Source organism: Triticum urartu, chromosome 1 (genome assembly GCF_003073215.2).
Source record: "Triticum urartu cultivar G1812 chromosome 1, Tu2.1, whole genome shotgun sequence".
Taxonomy (NCBI): domain Eukaryota; kingdom Viridiplantae; phylum Streptophyta; class Magnoliopsida; order Poales; family Poaceae; genus Triticum; species Triticum urartu.
In genome coordinates, this window is record NC_053022.1 from 4682567 (window position 1) to 4703080 (window position 20514).

Genomic DNA, 20514 nt, shown 5'->3' on the forward strand with positions numbered 1-20514 from the left:
AGCACTACTAGGGAAAACCCTAGCAGTAGCGCGTGTTTAAAGCCTATCAGTAGCGCGGGGTGCAGCGCTACTAGTAAGGCGCTACAGCTAAAGGTTAGCAGTAGCGTAGGTTGGACCACGCTACTGCTATATCGACTTAGTAGCAGCGCTTTGTACTATGAGCGCTACTGGTAATTAGTAGTAGCGCTTCTCCTAGCACGCGCTAATACTATTATTCCATATTTTTTTTATTTCATGTTGTATTCATACATCTTTATACAAGTTTTCATACCGCAGCAATTTAGAGAATGATTTTACATCATAATGAGTTATTACATCACTGGGAGAAAGAACCGTGGACTAGTTTCAAGAGGATGGACATCCACTACTTGAAACTAATCCGCGGTTCTTTCACCCAATGATATAATATATCATCTTCATCATCATCATATCATGAACAATTTATCATCATAATACATCATTGTCATATAACACCTCCTCATGATCATCGTTTTCATCAATGAGACATCACATACAAGTTGGTCACTAGACATAATCACAACTACTCATCATCATCAACTCTCATAAACATATTGTACCTCATAGGACCTACTACATTCTCTTAGGACCTACTATATTATCTTAGGTAAATTAGCATAAAACAAGATAGCCCCTGACTCTCCATTATGGAGAATGGAGATTATCCTGTCTCCAATTCTTTCCTTTCGCACAATGTTGCTTCCAAGAACCTCCTTACGACTGTCCATACATTTTTCCATTCTTTGATTATCATGTGTTCACCAGTTTTAAAAATCCGGTATGGACAGGTGAGATTCGTAGGACGACCTGGCTGTATCTTCAAAACATCAAGGCGACCATTCTGATACATCAAATGAGGCACACAATCCATCAGGATTTTCTGTTGAAAAACATAGTAATAACTTCGTAGTTAGCAATGTAGTTTAGTTTTAGAAGTATGCAAAAGATGCACGGATGTTGTAATAGTAAAAAATCTTACCAGGATATCTCCATGGAAGTTATCGTGGTTCAACACGTGCACTAGTGGCACGTATTGACCATAATTTGGAGGAGTTCGATAAAAGGCATTGTAATTCTCAAGATCAGTACAATATGCGACCAGATGACTTTTCTCCTGATAAGTTAACTCAGAGTCATCGGTGTAGTTGGTTCTGTGTACCATCTTCTGCACATTCTTTGAAGAATGTAAGTAAGCTATCAATGGAAATAAGCTGTCAACTATTTTGAAATAAACAATATAAATTACTTAATAACTATGTTTGAGGAACTCACATAGTGGTATAATTGGAAGCGTATCAACAAGGACCCAAATGTCCAAATTGTCTTGGTCGATGTCAGGATCACCAAGATCCATGGTGACAAACATACCCTCATGAAAATCATACATCTTGCAAAGTGTTTCCCAACCCAGGCAACCAAAATGGGATACGCTCTCAGAATTGTATAGATTTACCTCAAAATCCATACCATGATGGTCCTTAGGATAATTTTCTTTGTTTCATTCCTCTCGTGATCTTCAAAACCCATCCTATCCAAGACATAGCGTCTTGCATGGCATGGGATAAACTAGTCGAATTGTAGAAGACGAAAATTACACGTTGAAGTAGTAGAAGTCGAGCTTAATTACGAAAAAAACACTTTGCGTCGTAGCTTACCGTATCACAATCGAAGGCCTCCTCGAGCTTAATGCTGAAGCGCCGACCTTCGTCCAGGTGAGGCCTGTAACAGAAGCCCCAGGTGTCGCTGCACCAGGAGCACTCCCCGGGACCTTCTTCGTTCGACGACATTTCCTATGTTCATAATTCAAAGATTAAACTTGTACTATTAAAACTCTCAGCTTGTTCGTTATTCATCACGGGTTGACTATCGGTTTGTCTAGTCTTTTCTTGAAAACTCTCAGCTCACGTGGTGTATATATTCGACCGTCGGTGATGGTAGCTCCTCCTTTCGTTCCCGAGTGCATTACACCAAATTGTCTAGCACATGGGAACGAAGGAGAAGCTACCCCCACGACAACAGTCGCGGTACTTCGTCCTCTCATATATGGTGGAGACTCTCCCTCACTGATTCCTCTCTGTCATTTGCGACCGTCGGTGATGGTCATTACTCCTCCTTCCCCTAGTGCATAACAAAGGTCTAGCACCCGGAGAAGAAGGAAAAACGACCCCCACGACAATAGTCGGGATTGTTCGGCCTCGACATACTTAAAGTCAACCCGAAATATCGTTTAATTATCTTTCTAGAAAATCCAGGCCACTCGATATTTCATACATATTCTAGCACAAGTTATGCCAAAATTGACGGAAAATTCCGGCATGACCTTTGCTAAAACAGGACATATCGAGCGCCTGAAATTTGCCGGAATGGAAATTAATCAACACTCCGGCAAAACATAGGCCACTCGGTGGTGTAACCTGAACATGACAGGCCACTTGGGCAACCACATATCCTATTTGAGCAAGACAAGATATACATGTTTTTATCTACATCATATCTTATAGGACTCATATTGACATGGAGATTTGGCTGGTCTCACCTCGAGGTCGGAGGGGGTCGGTGACGGGGACGTTGGCGGGGATGATGGAGGGGCTCCTTGATTTCTCCAAAAACAAAAACCCTATAAGTTATCACTAATACATCCCGAATAGTATCATACATATAACATCACTAATACAACTAAAACCCTAGCGAACGATGGGTATCGACGACGAGGATGCGGGATATGCATCGTCGACGTCGATGCGGGAATAATTGTTTAAACTAAAAAATTAACAACAAATGTGACATGTTCAACTAGTTCTATTAATTCAACTAGTTCTTACTAAATATAAACTTACTATAAATATAAATAAACTAGTTCTTTCTAAAAATAAACTAGTTCAAGTAGTTATATTAATTTTCTTACTAAAAATACATTAGTTTTATTAATTCAACTAGTTCTTACTAAAACTAAACTAGTTCAACTAGTTTATTAATTTACTTACTAATTATTTTAAACACTTACTAAAAATAGTAAAAAAAAACTACATTATACAATAGTAAAAAACTACAGTGAAAAACAGAAAGAAAAAAAGATGGAGGGAGGAGGGGAAGGGAGGAGAAAGGATAGAGGAGGAGGGGGAGGAGGCCGGTGGGATCGGAGGAGGGAGGGGGAGGGGCGGCTGGAGGAGGAGGAGGGAGGGGCGGGGGTGTAGGGGGAGGGGCGGCCGGGAGGAGGAGGAGGAGGGGGCGGCCGGAGGAGGAGGAGGGAGAGGGGCGGTGGGAGGAGGGCGGCCGGAGGAGGAGGGGAAGGAGGGAGGGGAGGAGGGAGTACCTCGGCGAGGAGCAGCGCGGCGGCGGTGGACGACGTACGGGTTCGGCGCGGGCGAGAGCGAGTGAGAGGGAGTGAGTTTGAGAGGGTGAACCGCTCCAGGATAAGGTAAGTAAGTAGTAGCGCGTTTCAGAGAAACGCGGTACTGCTACGGGCCGTAGCAGTAGCGCTGGTTAGTGGTACGCCTACTGCTAAGTGGGGCTAGCCATCTGCGCCCAGTACAAATATAGCAGCAGCGCGGTTTTGCAGAAGGCGCTACTACTAAAGTAGTAGCAGTAGCGCGGTCTATTTAAAAACGCTACTACTAAGTAGCAGTAGCGCCCTGTTTTGTCCAGCGCTACTGCTAAGATGCTGTGTATAAGGTTTTCCCTAGTAGTGAAGGCGGCTGCACTTTGTGCCGATGTCGATGTACCCGAGAGCATAGGGTGGTGTAGCCGTGATCGAGTTAGCCGTGCGAAGAACGTCGCGGTCGGTGTCCAACAAATTGCTGTGGCTCCGTGAAAGAAGAGCAGCGGTGGCGGCCTGAGGAGGCGGCGGCGGCTAGGGAAGGAGCGCGGCGTCGGTGCTCGAAGTAGGCGAGGAAGAACCCGACAGTATGACGAAGAACGGCGCAGACGGCGACACATATCACGTCGAAGTCCACGCGCGGGGACGACGGAGTGGACCGCGCGCCGCGACGCTATGGCCCGAAGGGGCGACGCAGCGGCAGCGCGTGGGTCAGGGCGACGACGGGGAAGACCTTAGGGTGGTTGCAGGGACCGCGAGCCACGCACGCTACAGCCCGACGGGGCGACGCAGCGGAAGCGCGAGGGTCGGTGCAGCCTCAGAGATGGCCTGGAGCGGACAACCTTGGGGCGGCTGTTGACGGCGGGCCGCGGCACTACGGCCCAAAGGGGCGACGCAGCGGTAGCGCGCGGGTTGGTGCAACCATGGGGATGACTTTGAGGCGGCGGTGGGGACCACATACCGAGGCACTACGGCCCGAAGGGGCGACAGATTGGCGGCGTGGATCGGTGCAGCCACGAGGAGAACCACAGGGTCTCGGCGCTGTGGCCCGATGGGGCGACGCAGCGGCATCCCGTTGCTCGATCGATGGAGGGGCGCACTGAACTCGGGGACAGGGCGGTGACGCCCGGCGCAGAGCGACGGGCGGGCAGATGCACGGATGGCGGCCGTGACGGGCTGCCGCGTCGCGCGAGGCCGCCGGTTTGTGGAGCATGCTGGGCAGTTGCGCTGGTGTCAGAGTAGAGACGCGCGGGTGTCGACGGTGGCGGCGGGCGATGCAAACCCATCTTAGATTGGAAAACCAAAAAGTAAACGCGGTCAAAGCGACCGACGGGAGAGAGAAAACCCGAAACAAGAGATCGGGAAAAAGACTCTCTAGGGCAGCCGGTCAACACTGTCGGCGGACGACCCCAGGTACGGGAGGCTCGTCCCCCGTCGGCAGTCATGGAGGCCGACCGCCCCAGGGGCGGCGCGCGGGCGAAAGCTGCAGGCGGCGGCTAGGGTTGGATCAGTTAGGCTGATACCATGTTAGAAGGGAGAGAGGGTTTGATGGAATATATGTTTGATATTGCTTGAGCCTCGTGGGCTATATATATAGGAGTACATGATCAACTTAAGCTGAAAGAATTCCTAGTCTATCGTATGTTTTCTAATTAATCATGATACTCAACAGCTGTGTGAAAACATTTTGAATACTTTGCGTGGTTCACACGCTCAGTGTTTCATATACGTGTGATGGGTGGCACGCGTACTCCATTGATCTTTTAGCCCCACCCATGTTTAACAGCTGCTCACTCTAATATCTCACCGGCCAGCCTCTTCAGCGACGTCCCCACTATCATGTACTCCTCCATTAATCTTTGGGGCCCACAGGTCGTTTCATGTCCAACTCCCCACAGCGAGCATAACTAATAATGGAGTGAGCTAGTGGTCATATCTCATTGTCATATCATCTGCAGTCAATTAACTGAATATATGATGTTGTGTTTGTAATCATTTCCTTCTAAAAAAACGAATGGTGAGCTCATACATAGCATTGGCAGACTGGACCCCTTTAAAAAAAGAAAAGTAAAAAGAATGACATTGGCCTCCTTGCCTTGCATCAACTGTGTAGTGAAAATGGTTGTGTGCACCACAATGATGTAGAGGTCAACGGTCTTAACCTTCCTTTTGAGAAAACAACTATAGTGAAAATAATTGTGTGCTTCACAACTATAGTTTTGAACACAACTTCCTTTTGAACACAACGGTCTTAACCTTCCTTCACAATGATGTACAGTTGTTTTTTTAGAGGGAAACTAGTTAGGACATAGGACGCATCATTTTTCTTCTTTGCCATTAAGGTGAGTTCAAGTGATGAGGTTGACTCGGTGTAGGAAATGTTGTACATGTTGAGAGCAAATATAATGAGGTGACTCCTCACCACCATCGATCGCCATAAGCCCAGGAGCTCTATACTCCAACCATTACAACAGCTATAGCTCGCAATACCATTTGTGGGCAGCATCGCCGGGTAGAGGAAGAAGAGAAGCGGAGCAGCAGCAACATTGATCAGAGGAAGCTGCAGCACAGAGCCAACAAGGAAAAGCGAAGTCTTCCATAGCAACGTACGGGTACCTCGGTAGTAGCAAGAGCAGTAGCGGCGAGCTTGCTCTTAAATAAAATCTCACTTATTAGTGAAGTGTTCACTTGGTAGTCGTTTCATAATATAAGTCCCCCGTGTTCTCTCTCACATGGACAGGATTTAGATCTCACCATCCCTCTATGGAAGCCTTCCTTGTCAGCTTAAGAAATCATCCGTCGTCCTAGTCTGGAAGAAATCATTTCAAGCTTGGGCCTCCGCCTTGGCAGGTAATCACAAAAAATTCCTTGACCCAGAACTTCTTCAGATGTAATTTGTCCTGGCTGCCTACGCTCTGTCACCTTAGGGAGGTGGTTTTTGTGTTTTTTTTTCTGAACGAAACTGCAACTTCCTCTGATTTGAGAACTCATATATGCTGTCAAGCAAACAACTTTTCCTATGGAAAAAACATAAGGGTCACAAATAATGCCCTTGCTCTTGTTTCAAGGGTACCGTGCCATAACTGCAAATGGAATGCCGATCTATTATCACACCAAGGGACCTGGAGTGCATGCTATGTGATGAAACGGCAGAGCCCAAGCCGCTGCCACTGTCACTTCTGAAAGAAATCACAAATGATTTCTCTCCTCAGAAGCAAATTGGCTATGGTGGGTTTGCGGAGGTTTATGAGGTACAGTAACTCTGACTCTGAGCTGCCCTGTGATTTGATCAAACTTTATCTGGAAACTGAAGTTGTTGCTGACAAGACAAGGCATCTTCTCCATGTAGGGTATTCTAGAGAATAGGTCCGTGGCGGTGAAAAGGATGTCAAATACGCATGAGTATGAGAAGGAGTACGTTCGAGAAGTTGAATGCCTCATGAAGGTGAAGCACAAAAATGTAGTGCGGTTTCTGGGATATTGTGCTGACACACAAGGCAGTATGTTAAAGTACAAAGGAAAATTGGTCATGGCCGATGTACGACAAAGGTTGCTTTGCTTCGAGTTTGTTCCCAAAGGAAGTCTTCGTGAGTATATCACGGGTAGGATCATGTGGCGCAAAGTTTCTTTTATCCTTTATATTCATCGTTAAATTTCATACGGTTCAGTATCCCACATATTTATTCTCACTATGTCATATGCTATCTTCTTTTAGATAAGCACCACATACCATCGATAGATTTGAATATTATAGACTTGAAGTATGTCAAATAATACTCGGCTTACTTTATCCTCTCCTTCGTAGATACATCTTGCGGACTTCAGTGGAGAGACCGCTATCAAATTATATTGGGAATTTGTCAGGGGTTACATTATCTTCATCAAAATAATATTGTCCACTTAGATCTAAAGCCAGAGAATATATTGATGGATAATAATTTGGTACCAAAAATTACCGATTTCAGTCTATCAAGGTGCTTTCGTCCAATGCAAAGCCAGACTTTTACTGTAAACATATGCGGAACATTGTAAGTTTGCTAAGCCTCTTGAAAGTTCCACATTTTTGTTCCGTTACTCAACGCACGCGTGTCTATTATGCAGGAGATATTCTGCACCAGAATGTGGTAACGGTGAAATCACACACCAGCTTGATATCTATAGTCTTGGTATAATAATCATGGAGGTACTCACAGGAGAGAACTGGTATCAGTATGATGTTGACATGGTAAGCAGGATTTAGGTTCTCTTTTAAATATAAAGGATGTACTTCAAAACCAATACACTACTTTCTTCTCTTTTTAGATGCAACATAATTTCACTCGCTTTCATTTTTACTAATAAATCTGCCATGGAACATATAGCTTAACTGAAAGACTTCGATTTTATACAACATGAAAAATATATGAAACTTGGATTTCAACATCTAGTAGATGGAGGTCACCTTCATGTGTAGTTTTAAAAACCGAGGCGGTGACTAAACCATTGAGCCTCTACATTCAGGTTTTCACCGATTAGGCTGCCGGTTCACCGGTCCATTTTATGGTTTTATCATAAAACATTTATAATTGGTATGTAGTATATGCTAATTTTGTACTGAAAATGGCTAAAGCCTTGTTTCCTCATAATAGACATCAAAATGACCCTGACATAGTGGTTATTGGCATGGGTACAGCTGGTCACCCAATTGCAGGGTTTGAATCCCACTTTTCCAAATATATTTTTCGGGATTCATCTGGTTCAACCTGCCAAGTTTATTGTCCGATTCTGCAGAAAACTGCCCGGTTCACCTCGTTTCACCCATCTGATGGTGGAAACGGTCCGTGAAGCTTAAATGAACATATGGGGCCCCTGGTTTCTTCTCTTTTCCAATCAAACCGATGGGCCGATCCAGTTTTACACTATGCCTACAACTCAACCACACTTTGTGAAGGGGTGATTCAACCTTTTTTCAAGAAGGACAAAAGACATGTTGAACTACATCTGAAGTATTATCACGTTGAACCAAACCAAATCACGATTTTAGCTGTAAAATTAGTGCAGTTTGGAGTATTCAGAAAATATAGTTCAACATGTGAATAAAATGTCGGGAAACGTCGCATGGAAAATAAGAAATTTGTATGCACACTCAAGATCTATCCATGGAGATGCATAGCTACGATAGGAGGAGAGCATCTTCATACCCTTGAAGATCGCTAAGCGCAAGCGTTTATCAACGCGGTTGATGTAGTCGTACCCCTTAACGATCCGTCCCGATCAAGTACCGAATCTACGGCACCTCCGTGTTCAGCACACGTTCAGCTCGATGACGTCCTCGCCTTCTCGATCCAGCAAGAGAGGCAAAGTAGTAGATGAGTTTCGGCAGCACGACGGCGTGGAGACGGTGTTGGTGAAGAACAATCTCCACAGGGCTTCGCCAAGCACAACATAAACTATGACGGAGGATAAACTAGAGGGGACGGGGTTGCCAGCACACGGCTTGGTGATTCTTGATGTGTTCCAGGTGCTAGCCCTGCCCCTCTATTTATATGTTGAGCCCTGGGGTCGTAACTTGGAGAAAGATCCTCCTCAAAGTCGGTTTTTCCCGCAAGGAAGAGTCCTTCTCGGACTTCCAGGACCCGACGCCACAGTCCTTGGCATCTAGCCCAGACGCCATGGGCCTCAGCGTCTGGCCCAGGGCCAGATGCCAGGGTCTCCAGCGTTTGGCCCCCTGGCCTCCGCAAAACTCCTTTTGTACCGACCTAAAGCCCCATGTGCCTTACCCCTTGGCCTAACCATATCATCCTATATATCAATCTTTACCTCCGGACCATTCCGGAGCTCCTCGTCATGTCCGTGATCTCATCCAGGATTCCGAACAACATTCGGTCACCAACATACATAACTCATATAACATTATTTTTCAACGGACGTTCAGCATGTGGACCCTACGGGTTTGAGAACTATGTAGACATGACCGAGACACCTCTCAGGTCAATAACCAATAGCGGAACCTGGATGCTCATCTTGGCTCCTACATATTCTACGAAGATCTTTATCAGTCGAACCTTATGACAACATACGTAATTCCCTTTGTCCATCCGTATGTTACTTGCCCGAGATTCGATCGTCGGTATCTCCATCCCTAGCTCAATTTCGTTACCGGCAAGTCTTTTTACTCGTTCCGTAATACATCATCTCATAACTAACTCATTTGTCATTTGCTTGCAAGGCTTCTTATGATGTGTATTACCGAGAGGGCCCATAGACACCTCTCCGATACTCGGAGTGATAAATCTTAATCTTGATCTATGCAAACTCAACAAACACCTTCGGAGATATTTGTAGAGCATCTTTATGATCACCCAGTTACGTTGTGACGCTTGATAGCACACAAGGTATTCCTCCGGTATTCAGGAGTTACATAATTTCATAGTCGAAGGAATATGTAATTGACATGAAGAAAGCAATAGCATGGACTGAACGGTCAATATGCTACACTAACGGATGGGTCTTGTCCATCATATCATTCTCCTAATGATGTGATCCCGTTATCAAATGACAACACATGTCTATGGTTAGATAACCTTAACCATCTTTGATCAACGAGCTAGTCTAGTAAAGGCTCACTAGGGACACGGTTTTTGTTTATATATCCACACATGTATTTTCGTTTCCAATCAATACAATTCTAGCATGAATAATAAACCTTTATCATGAATAAGGAAATACAATTAACAACTTTATTATTGCCTCTAGGGCATATTTCCTTCAGTCTCTCACTTTCACTAGAGTTAATAATCAAGTTCTCATTGCCATGTGATTACCACCCACAGTGCACATCGCCATGTGACTAACACCCAAAGAGTTTACTAGAGTCAATAATCTAGTTCACATCCCCATGTGATTAACACCCAAAGAGTACTAAGGTGTGATCATATTTTTCTTGTGAGAGAAATTTAGTCAACGGGTCTATCACATTCAGATCTGTATGTATTTTGCAAATTTCTATGTTTACAAGGCTATGCATGGAGCTACTCAAGATAATTGCTCTCACTTTCAATATGTATCCAGATTGAGACTCAGAGTCATTTGAACCGGCGTCAAAGCTTGCATCGACGTAACCCTTTACAACGAACTCTATATCACCTCCATAACCGAGAAATATCTCCTTAGTTCTCTTAGGTAACCAAGGATAATTTTGACCGCTGTCCAGTGATCTACTCCTGGATCACTATTGTAATCGCTTGCCAAACTCATGGCAAGTTACACAACAGGTTTGCTACACAGCATGACATACTTTATTGAACCTATGGCTAAGGCATAGGGAATGAATTTCATTCTCTCTCTATCTTTTGCCGTGGTCGGGTTTCGAGTCTTACTTCACACCTTGTAACATAGGTAAGAACCCTTTCTTTGACTGATTCATTTTGAACTTTTTCAAAACTTTGTCAAGGTATGTGCTTTGTGAAAGTCCTATCAAGCGTCTCGATCTATCCCTATAGATCTTGATGCCCAATACATAAACACCTTCACCGCGGTCTTTCATTGAAAAGAATCCTTTTATGCTATCCGGAAATTCTATATCATTTTCAATCAACAATATGCCATTCACATATAATATCAAAAATGCTCCAGAGCTCCCACTCACTTTCTTGTAAATGCAGGCTTCACTTTAAGTCTGTATAAAACCATATTCTTTGATCACCTCATCAAAGCGTATATTCCAACTCCGAGATGCTTGCACGAGTCCATAGATGGATCGCTAGAGCTTGCACACTTTGTCGGCACCTTTAGGATCGACAAAACCTTCTGATTGCATCATATACAACTCTTCCTTAAGAAACCTGTTAAGGAATGTTGTTTTTGACATCCATCTGCCAGATTTCATAATCATAAAATGCGGCAATTGCTAACATGATTCGGACAGACTTAAGCATCGCTACGGGTGAGAAAGTCTCATTGTAGTCACCCCCTTGAACTTAACGAAAACCTTTTGCAACAAGTCGAGCTTTGTAGATAGTAACATTACCATCAGCGTTGGTCTTCTTCTTGAAGATCCATTTATTCTCTATGGCTTGCCGATCATCGAGAAAATCCACCAAAGTCCACGCTTTGTTATCATACATGGATCCTATCTCCGATTTCATGGCCTTAAGCCATTTTATCGAAATCTGGGTTCATCATAGCTTCTTTACAGTTCGTAGGTCCGACATGGTCTAATAACAAAACTTCCAGGACAGGATTACCATTCCACCCTGGTGCGGATCGCGCTTTGGTCGACCTACTAGGTTCAGTAGTAACTTGATCTGAAGTTTCATGATCATCATCATTTTCTTCCTCTCTAGTTGGTGTAGGCATCACGTGAACGGCTTTCTGTGATGTGCTACTTTCCAATTCGAGAGAAGGTACAACTACCTCATCATGTTCTACTTTCCTCTCACTCACTTCTTTTGGAAGAAACTCCTTCTCTAGAAAAGACTCATTCTCAGCAACAAAGATCTTATCTTCGGATCTGTGGTAGAAGGTATACCCAATAGTTTCTTTTGGGTATCCTATGAAGACGCACTTCTTTGCTTTGGGTTCGAGCTTATTAGGCTGAAGCCTTTTTGACATAAGCGTCGCATCCCCAAATTTTAAGAAACAATAGCTTAGGTTTCTTGCCAACCCATAGTTCATACGGTGTCGTCCCAACGAATTTAAACGGTGCCTTATTTAACTTGACTGCGGCTGTCTCTAATGCATGATCCCAAAATGATAGTGGTAAATCGGTAAGAGACATCATAGAACGCACCATATCTAATAAAGTATGGTTACGATGTTCGAACACACCATTAAGTTGTGGTGTTCCAAGTGGCATGAGTTGTGAAACAATTCCACATTGTTTTAAATGAAGGTCATACTCGTAACTCAAATATTCGCCTCTGCGATCAGATCATAGAAACTTATTTTCTTGTTACGATGATTCTTCACTTCACTCTGAAATTCTTTGAACTTTTCAAATGTTTCAGACTTGTGTTTCATCATGTAGATATACCCATATCTACTCAAATCATCTGTGAAGGTTAGAAAATAACGATACCCGCCATGTGCTTCAACACTCATCGGACTGCATACATCGGTATGTATTATTTCTAATAAGTCATTAGCTCGCCCCATTGTTCCGGAGAACGGAGTTTAGTTATCTTGCCCATGAGGCATGGTTCGCAAGTATCAAATGATTCATAATCAAGTGATTCCAAAAGTCCATCTGCATGGAGTTTCTTCATGCGCTCCAATATAATCTAAACGGCAGTGCCATAAGTATGTTGCACTATCATTATCAACTTTGCATCTTTTGGCATCAATATCATGAACATGTGTATCACTACGATCGAGATTTCAATAAACCATTTACATTGGGTTTATGACCATAGGAGGTTTTATTTATGTAAACAGAACATCAATTATTCTCTGACTTAAATGAATAAACGTATTGCAATAAACATGATCTAATCATATTCATGCTCAATGCGAACACCAAATAACATTTATTTAGGTTCAACAGTAATCCTGAAGGTAGGGGGAGTGTGCGATGGTGATCATATCAATCTTGGAAACACTTCCAACACACATCGTCACCTCGCCCTTTACTAGTCTCCGTCTATTCTACAACTCCTATTTCAAGTTACAAATATGAGCAACGGAACCAGTATCAAATACCCAGGCGCTACTACGAGTACTACTAAGGAACACATCAATAACATGTATATCAAATATACCTTTGTTCACTTTGCCATCCTTCTTATCCGCCAAGTATTTGTGGCAGTTCCGCTTCTAGTGACCATTCCCATTACAGTAGAAGCATTTGGTTTCAGGCTTAGGTCCAGCTTTGGGCTTCTTCATAGGAGTGGCAACTTGCTTGCCATTTTTCTTGAAGTTCCTTTTCTTTTCCTTGCCCTTTTCTTGAAACTAGTGGTCTTGTTAACCATCAACACTTGATGCTCTTTCTTGGTTTCTACCTCCCCCGATTTCAGCATCGTGAAGAGCTCGGGAATCGTTTTCGTCATCCCTTGCATATTATAATTCATCACGAAGTTCTAGTAGCTTGGTGGTAGTGATTAGAGAACTCTGTCAATCACTATCTTATCTGGAAGATTAACTCCCACTTGATTCAAGCGATTATAGTACCCAGACATTCTGTGCACATGCTCACTGGCCGAACTATTCTCCTTCATCTTGTAGGAAAAGTACTTGTCAGAGGTCCCATACCTCTCGACACGGGCATGAGTCCAAAATACCAATTTCAGCTCTTAGAACATCTCATATGCTCCGTGGCGTTCAAAACATTTTTAAAATCCCGATTCTAAGCCGTAAAGCATGGTGCACTAAACTATTAAGTAGTCATCATATCTAGCTTGACAAACGTTCATAATGTCTGCATCTGCTCCTGCAATAGGTCTGTCACCTAGCGGTGCATCAAGGACATAATTCTTCTGTGCAGCAATGAGGATAATCCTTATATCACGGACCCAGTCCGCATTATTGCTACCATCATCTTTCAACTTACTTTTCTCTCGGAACATATCAAAAATAGGGGAGCTATACTGCGAGCTATTGATCTACAACATAGATATGCAAAAACTATCAAGACTAAGTTCATGACAAATTTAAGTTAAATTAATCAAATTACTAATGAACTTCCACTTAAATTAACATCCACCAAGTTATCCAGGTGATACATGATCCAAATCAACTAACTCATATCCGATCATCTCGTGAGATGGGGTAGTTCTCAATGGTGAACATCTCTATGTTGATCATATCTATATGACTGACGTTCGACCTTTCGGTCTCAAGTGTTCCGAGACCATGTCTGTACATGCTAGGCTCGTCAAGTTTAACACAAGTATTCTGCATGTGCAAAACTGTTTTACACCCATTGTATGTGAACGTAGAGTCTATCACACCCGATCATCACGAGGTGCTCCAAAACGACGAACTTTAGCAACGGTGCATACTCAGGGAGAACACTTTTATCTTGAAATTTAGTGAAGGGATCATCTTATAATGCTACTGTCGTTCTAGGCAAAATAAGATGCATAAAAGATAAACATCACATGCAATCAAAATATGTGACATGATATGGCCATCGTCATCTTGTGCTTCTGATCTTCATCTCCAAAGCATCGTCATGATCTACATCGTCACCAGCTCGAAACCTTGATCTCCATTGTTATGTCGGTGTCGTCTTGCCAACTATCGCATCGGAAACAAAAATGCTACACCCACGTAGACTTACTGTCACATATTAACCTCTCCACAGCCCCCTGAATTCAACTGTGTGGGCCCCCTTCCTTAATTTCCTCCAACAAAATAATGCCACCTGGCCCATTACGTTAATCACGTAGGACTGCCTACGTAGGTGTAGCATTTCTCGCATCGGAACCCCAGCTAAGCCTGCCGCCGGCCATGGATGATAGGAGCAGGGAGCTCCGCCGCCGCCCGCGTCCGTTGTGCTCCCTGACATCGAAGGAATCCCGTGCCACCGCCCACGTCCCTCGCGCTTGCCGGGATCCAAGGAAGCCCAGTTAACCTTGTTGTATATGTCTAGTCTCATGTTTATTTTGTATTGCGTGGTATCGTTGCCATAGACTTGCATTAGTAGTGTGTTAAGTACTTGTGGCTGCATGCATTGCGACATGGCGCAGCGGCTTGATCGACAAGCACAGAGATATAGAAAGTGCGCGTGAGAGGATCGGCAAGCCAGGAGGCGAGTGCATGGGTGCATTACTAGATTAGTTAGCCTTAGTCAATAGCCGAGTGCAAGCATGCAAGTATTCTTGCGAGCGTTTGCTGGTAGTTTTGGCCAGGTCGTGTGGCCGTTGATGAGAGGCCGCACAAGTAGTTATTGATGAGTGAAAATAGGATCAAGCAGATGTGGGCTTCAACGTGTGCGTGCGTGTGTGACTTAGTGTCCGAATGAGACGGCTGGGTTGTGTGTGCGTGTGTGCTACTTAAGGTGTTGTAAGCATGTATCATTGGTCAAGACTCAGGAGAAATACAGAGGACGAAAAGGTTGGGCTGTGAGAGGCAGCCGGCCATCAAATTTCTTGTGTTCTTCTGTCTATTCCGTGAGCTGTGAGAGGCGGCTAGAGGAAGAAGAAGGTGCTGCGGGAGGCAGCGCCGACACTACCCACCGGCGGTTCATGGACGTCGGTGACCCCTGTGATATGGTGCACCGGTTGCTGGGAGACGCAGCTGGGCGTGGTTGCTCATTTGTGGCGAGTGCTACGTGTCGCGGGGTAGACGGGACGCCAGTCGACGGCACGCGACGCGGCTCGCCAGATGCGGTGCTCCAGCGCTAGCGCGTGCATGCTAAGGTTGGTGATCCGCCCACATCACGGTGACCTCAAGCCCGGCAGCGCTCGGCATCCGGCCGCGTGTGCCTCACCAGCAGCAGATGGCGCCTGACCCACAGCGCCATGCCGCGTTTCGACGGCGTCTGGCTGCACCTCGCTTCCTCTGTGCCACACCCCTGGGACACCCTCCATGCACGATGCAGCAGTAGCGGTCAGTGGTAGGCCGGCCCTCACGCCGGAGCATGCGGTCGAACTCCCGAATGCATACAACCTGTTCAATATAATGAGAAAGAGAGGAGAGGGAAGAAGAAAGAGTCAACCTGCACACATGACATTTTTTGCCAAGTCAGATCCAGTGAGTGGGACACACCTGTCGGAAACGTGTTCAAATGACTCTAATCCACCAATCAGTGGTTTATGCAAAATTATTACCCGATGTTTCTTTGCCAAAAAATTGTAAAACCGTTCTTTCCGCAAAGGCGTCCGGTGAGTTCTTGCAATTAACTCTACCTGATGGGATTTGTATACATTAATTTTGTGTTGCAAAAGATGTCTCTTGTTTTCATAATACACTAATTCAATTCGCAGGTAGTACAAAGTTGGAGCGCCATAATGGAGAAACTAGAGAGGGATGTACAACTGGAACAGGTACGAGTATGTGCTGAGATAGCAATGAAGTGCAGGGAGAGCAACCCGGCAAGGAGACCAGATTCACAACATATAATCAGTGCGCTTGATGGAAGAGAAACTATAGATGGATATATTGAAAGTAGCGTGATTACTTCACAGCAGGTAAAATAACTCGCATGGAATCCATGGCATACCTCCCACCAAACTTAATCTTGAAACTTTGTGTGCATACATCTCCATTTGCTCTTTTATCGCTCCAAGCAGCCAGTAGGTGAAGTGAAATAGACTTAATTGGTTATTTGAACAGGTAAAAAATGCTATAACTGAGCGGTACCATGATTCGCCTAATGCACTAGGGAGAGAAAACCTCTAATCCCCTCATGATCGCTAACACTTTGAAAAAAACATTTTTATTAGGCGAAAGAAATAGAAGCACTAGAATAAATTAATGGTGTTAGATTCACCATGATTTTTATTAATAATATAATAAAATATATTTTTTGTACCAACGTATTTATGTGAAAAGATCTATTCACGAACTTATTGAATACATCATTACTGCCTCCAATAACAATTCGGCGGCATCTATAGAACGAGCTAGGGAACCTCAATAGCTAATAATAAAATTAACAATGGCGGCTTCATGACGAACCTATCTATTTTTTATGGCGAGATGTTTGAAATAATATAATGTTAATGTATTTATGTTTCGAGCATTTTTGAGACGCTCCTACTTGCCTCTCTTATGGCAATGTATATAGTTCACCACGTGATTTTTTTTATTGGATATGCACATACATCTGCAACCATTGGATGACGAAGTGATGGACATGATCCATTGACAGCTGACATATTTACAAAAAATCTTGTATTTAATTAAAATCAACCTGCACCTCTGTTTGTGGTGATTTTTCTAAACTACGGTTCATATATAAAACCAAGATTTATCAAGTTCAACTTGTTTCTTTTTTGTGAAATTCAGTTTCATCAAGTGTTGGATATGAAACTTAATGTTGAAACTCATTTAAGTTTTATCAAATTATAGATGAGATAACACCCGGGTTGATTTTCTGAAATGAACTATGGGTGAATATTTATAATAAATAAACGATTGTTTTTATAACAATAACAGCAACCAAGAACCCAAAGAGCTAAAGTGTGTGCAGATTTTCATACCATACAAAGTTATTCCTGCAAATATGCTATATGGCAACTTATGCATGAATCTTGCGGGACACTTTTCCATCCAATGGCCCAAAACCTCTTGCCCTCGGTGCATAGATTTGGCCGGTGCCAATGATATATTATCTACCTCATATGAGGTAAAAATAACTATTTTATTTGGGCCGTCTATTGATCATGGGTATATTTACAACATAAACATTCTATAAGATTGAAATGTTTCATGAAAGTTCTTTTTATACAACATAGATTTTTTTCTTTTCGGTTCAAAATAGTTCATATTTTCATGAAAGTTTGCACCCATGAAATGAGTGCAAATTTGTATCTATGTAAAACTTATTCGTTTTTGGACTCTCGGTTATTCCTGAAGCATGTGCTTTTCAGAACATTTGGTTGGACACATATTTTAAATACTAAAGCCATGCAGGTGCTCAAAATTAAATTATATATCTATGTTCCGTAGACAAATATCACTATACTATTAATCCAAAGTGCTAATTCCATGTTATTATCTGCAGTTTAATCCGGAAATATTCAATGCCACTATGGGTGCTCTCTGGTTGAGGTATCAACAACTTAATCCAGATCTCCAGCGAAGCTTCAAATATTGCAGTATTTTCCCCAAGAGATCCAAGTTAAGAAGGGATGTGTTAGTCCGCTTGTGGATAGCACAAGGGTTTATAAAGACCAGTGCAACAGAGGACATGGAAGATGTAGCTGAGAGTTATTTTCAAGAGTTAGTGTCATGCTCATTTCTGCAACAAGGAGGAGAATGGTATGATACTTGGTTTACAATTCCTGACCTGTTGCATAATTTATTAGACAAGATGAGTGGAACGGACTGCTTCAGAATAGAGAATGCAAGGAGTCAAAGAGGAGAAGGGTGGAAAGGAGACGTTCCCCAAGACGTCTGCCATCTTCTTGTAGAGAATTATGATGGAGCATTGATTACTGAGAAGATCCTTGGATTGAAAAATTTACAGACACTCATAATTTATGTTGTTGAAAGGGGTACTACAGTTGAGGAAAAAGTCATTGACAGTATATGCAAGAGGCTACATAAATTGCGGGTATTGGCTGTTGCTTTCAGCCGGGAACATCTTCCAATCATACAACCCAATAAGTTCCTGGTACCAGAATCCATTAGTCATTTAAAGGACCTATGCCATCTTGCCTTTAGGACATTTGAATGCACCGTGATTTTACCAAGCACACTAACTAATACACTTCACCATATCCAGCTGCTAGACTTTGGCAATCATGGCCATTGCGAAATTTGGGAATTTACCCTTGATAACCTTATCAACCTGCGGTACATAATCTGTGAGAACTTGGAATGTCCTAACATAGGCAGGCTGATCTCACTCCAAACTTTACCAAGCAGCAGGTTCACAATAAGGAACGAAAAAGGTTATGAGATAAAGCAGTTGAGGGACCTAAACAAGCTTCGATCCAGTTTGGAAATTTATGGCCTTGAAAATGTTAAAAGCAAGGAGGAAGCTGTTGAAGCCAATCTAGCTGCCAAGGATCGGCTGAAGCAACTGAAGTTGGAATGGGGTGATGATGGTACAAGGTGCAGTTCAGAAGTTGAAGCAGAGGTACATGAGGGCCTGTGCCCTCCCGTAGGTCTTGAAGAACTTATTATCTCAGGCTATCAAAGCTCGAGAAACCCAGATTGGATGGTGGGTAAACAGAAAGGTGGCCCAAAGAACCTGCAAAAACTTGTGTTGTTTGGATGGAGCCAACCGGGATCTTGTCCTGAACTTGAGGCGTTCGTTCATCTTCGTGTTCTCTGGCTTGGTCACTGCAGGTGGGACACATTACCAGGAAATATTGAGCACCTCACATCCCTCAAGGAACTGGAAATCGAAGGGTGCCTGAATATCCGATCGCTTCCAACACTGCCCCGATCTCTTGAGAAGTTTTGTGTTGCATACTGCAGTGGTGAGTTCACGAAGTCGTGTCAAACAGTCAGACATCCAAATTGGCAGAAGATCAAGCACACCCCCGATCAAAGATTTGAAGACCCAGCATGTAAGTCTGCAATCCCGTTTTCTGCATTCTTTTTTTTTTGTATCAGGAAAAATGGGCTGTCTCATGAGGATCTGCTACTAACTTTTGTTATGTTTCGTCATCCATTTGCTATCCTCAGAAGAAAATTCTAGTGAGATTGTCCCGCAAAAAAAGAGAAGAAAGAAGAGAAGGTTGGCTAGGAATCACAGGTCGGTGAATCAGTGAAGGAATGTGGAGCTATAAGGAAAACTTATTGCCAGGCCAGCCAGCCGGATGTGTGAGAGTTGTTCTTTCTTTCCTTGTGCTTTTTTGCTTGTGCACTGCATTTTTCAGAGTGAAACAGACGCCATATACTGTTTAATCTGACTATTTCTGAGTGTGAGAGATTTCAGTAAAACTATTCACTACTATTTCTGATCTGTAATAATGTGGGCAATACCGTTTAATTTGATTGGTGAATGCTATTTAATCAGTGCACTGTGTAATGCATGCCAAGGAGTTGGATAATTCAGTCCTGTCTTGCTTATCTGTCAGCAAAAGCCAAGCTTTTATTTTTGTTTGCTGGCTCCTTGTTACATCTTTCGATTGGTGCTTGTACGTAATTCCCATTTTGAATTCAGCATGATGAAAATATCATTGGCACTACCAGCTGAAACTGGAGCTTCTGCCCGCCGCCGATGGAGATTCAAAACTAAAGCCTGGGTGGGAACTGTCTAACCTTGGTGGAAATGTATCTTCATCGACCGTTTTTCATTTGTTTATCATTTCTTGGCAATGTGAAGAAATCCATCGATAATCCTCACAAAATGGTTAGAACAACTTTCTCCTCAATTTCCCCACCTGAGTTTCCTACTGGAATTAGGCCAAGTTTAGATGTATTTTAGATCAGATTGAGGAGAGGGATTACGACAACATCATCGCAACTTCTTGGTAGCCTGCAATTTGACTGTGATATTTTTGCCTTGTTTTTTTTTTTTTGAAATGGTCACCGGGGGGGAAAGGCTCCCCACCTGAATATATTTCAAAAGGTAGCAGATG

The 20514-nt window shown here is 43.4% G+C and overlaps 1 protein-coding gene across 1 annotated transcript; it reads left to right on the forward strand.

The window, feature by feature from the left end:
• Nucleotides 1-5738: 5738 nt before the first annotated feature.
• Nucleotides 5739-19948, forward strand: LOC125541456 (putative disease resistance protein RGA3). The gene is made up of 9 exons (XM_048704870.1): nt 5739-5940; nt 6075-6184; nt 6403-6585; nt 6684-6936; nt 7140-7362; nt 7436-7559; nt 16240-16443; nt 17982-19497; nt 19616-19948. Coding segments are annotated over exons 3-9 (2484 nt in total). The 5' UTR covers nt 5739-5940; nt 6075-6184; nt 6403-6423; the 3' UTR covers nt 19618-19948.
• Nucleotides 19949-20514: the final 566 nt, after the last annotated feature.

Bases quoted from the DNA above. Each gene is read 5' to 3' on its own strand.
- LOC125541456 (XM_048704870.1), top strand. From the start codon at position 6,424: ATGGAATGCCGATCTATTATCACACCAAGGGACCTGGAGTGCATGCTA. The intron at 7,363-7,435 runs GTAAGTTTGCTA...TCTATTATGCAG, and splicing joins GTAAACATATGCGGAACATT to GAGATATTCTGCACCAGAAT. The intron at 7,560-16,239 runs GTAAGCAGGATT...TTCAATTCGCAG, and splicing joins ATCAGTATGATGTTGACATG to GTAGTACAAAGTTGGAGCGC.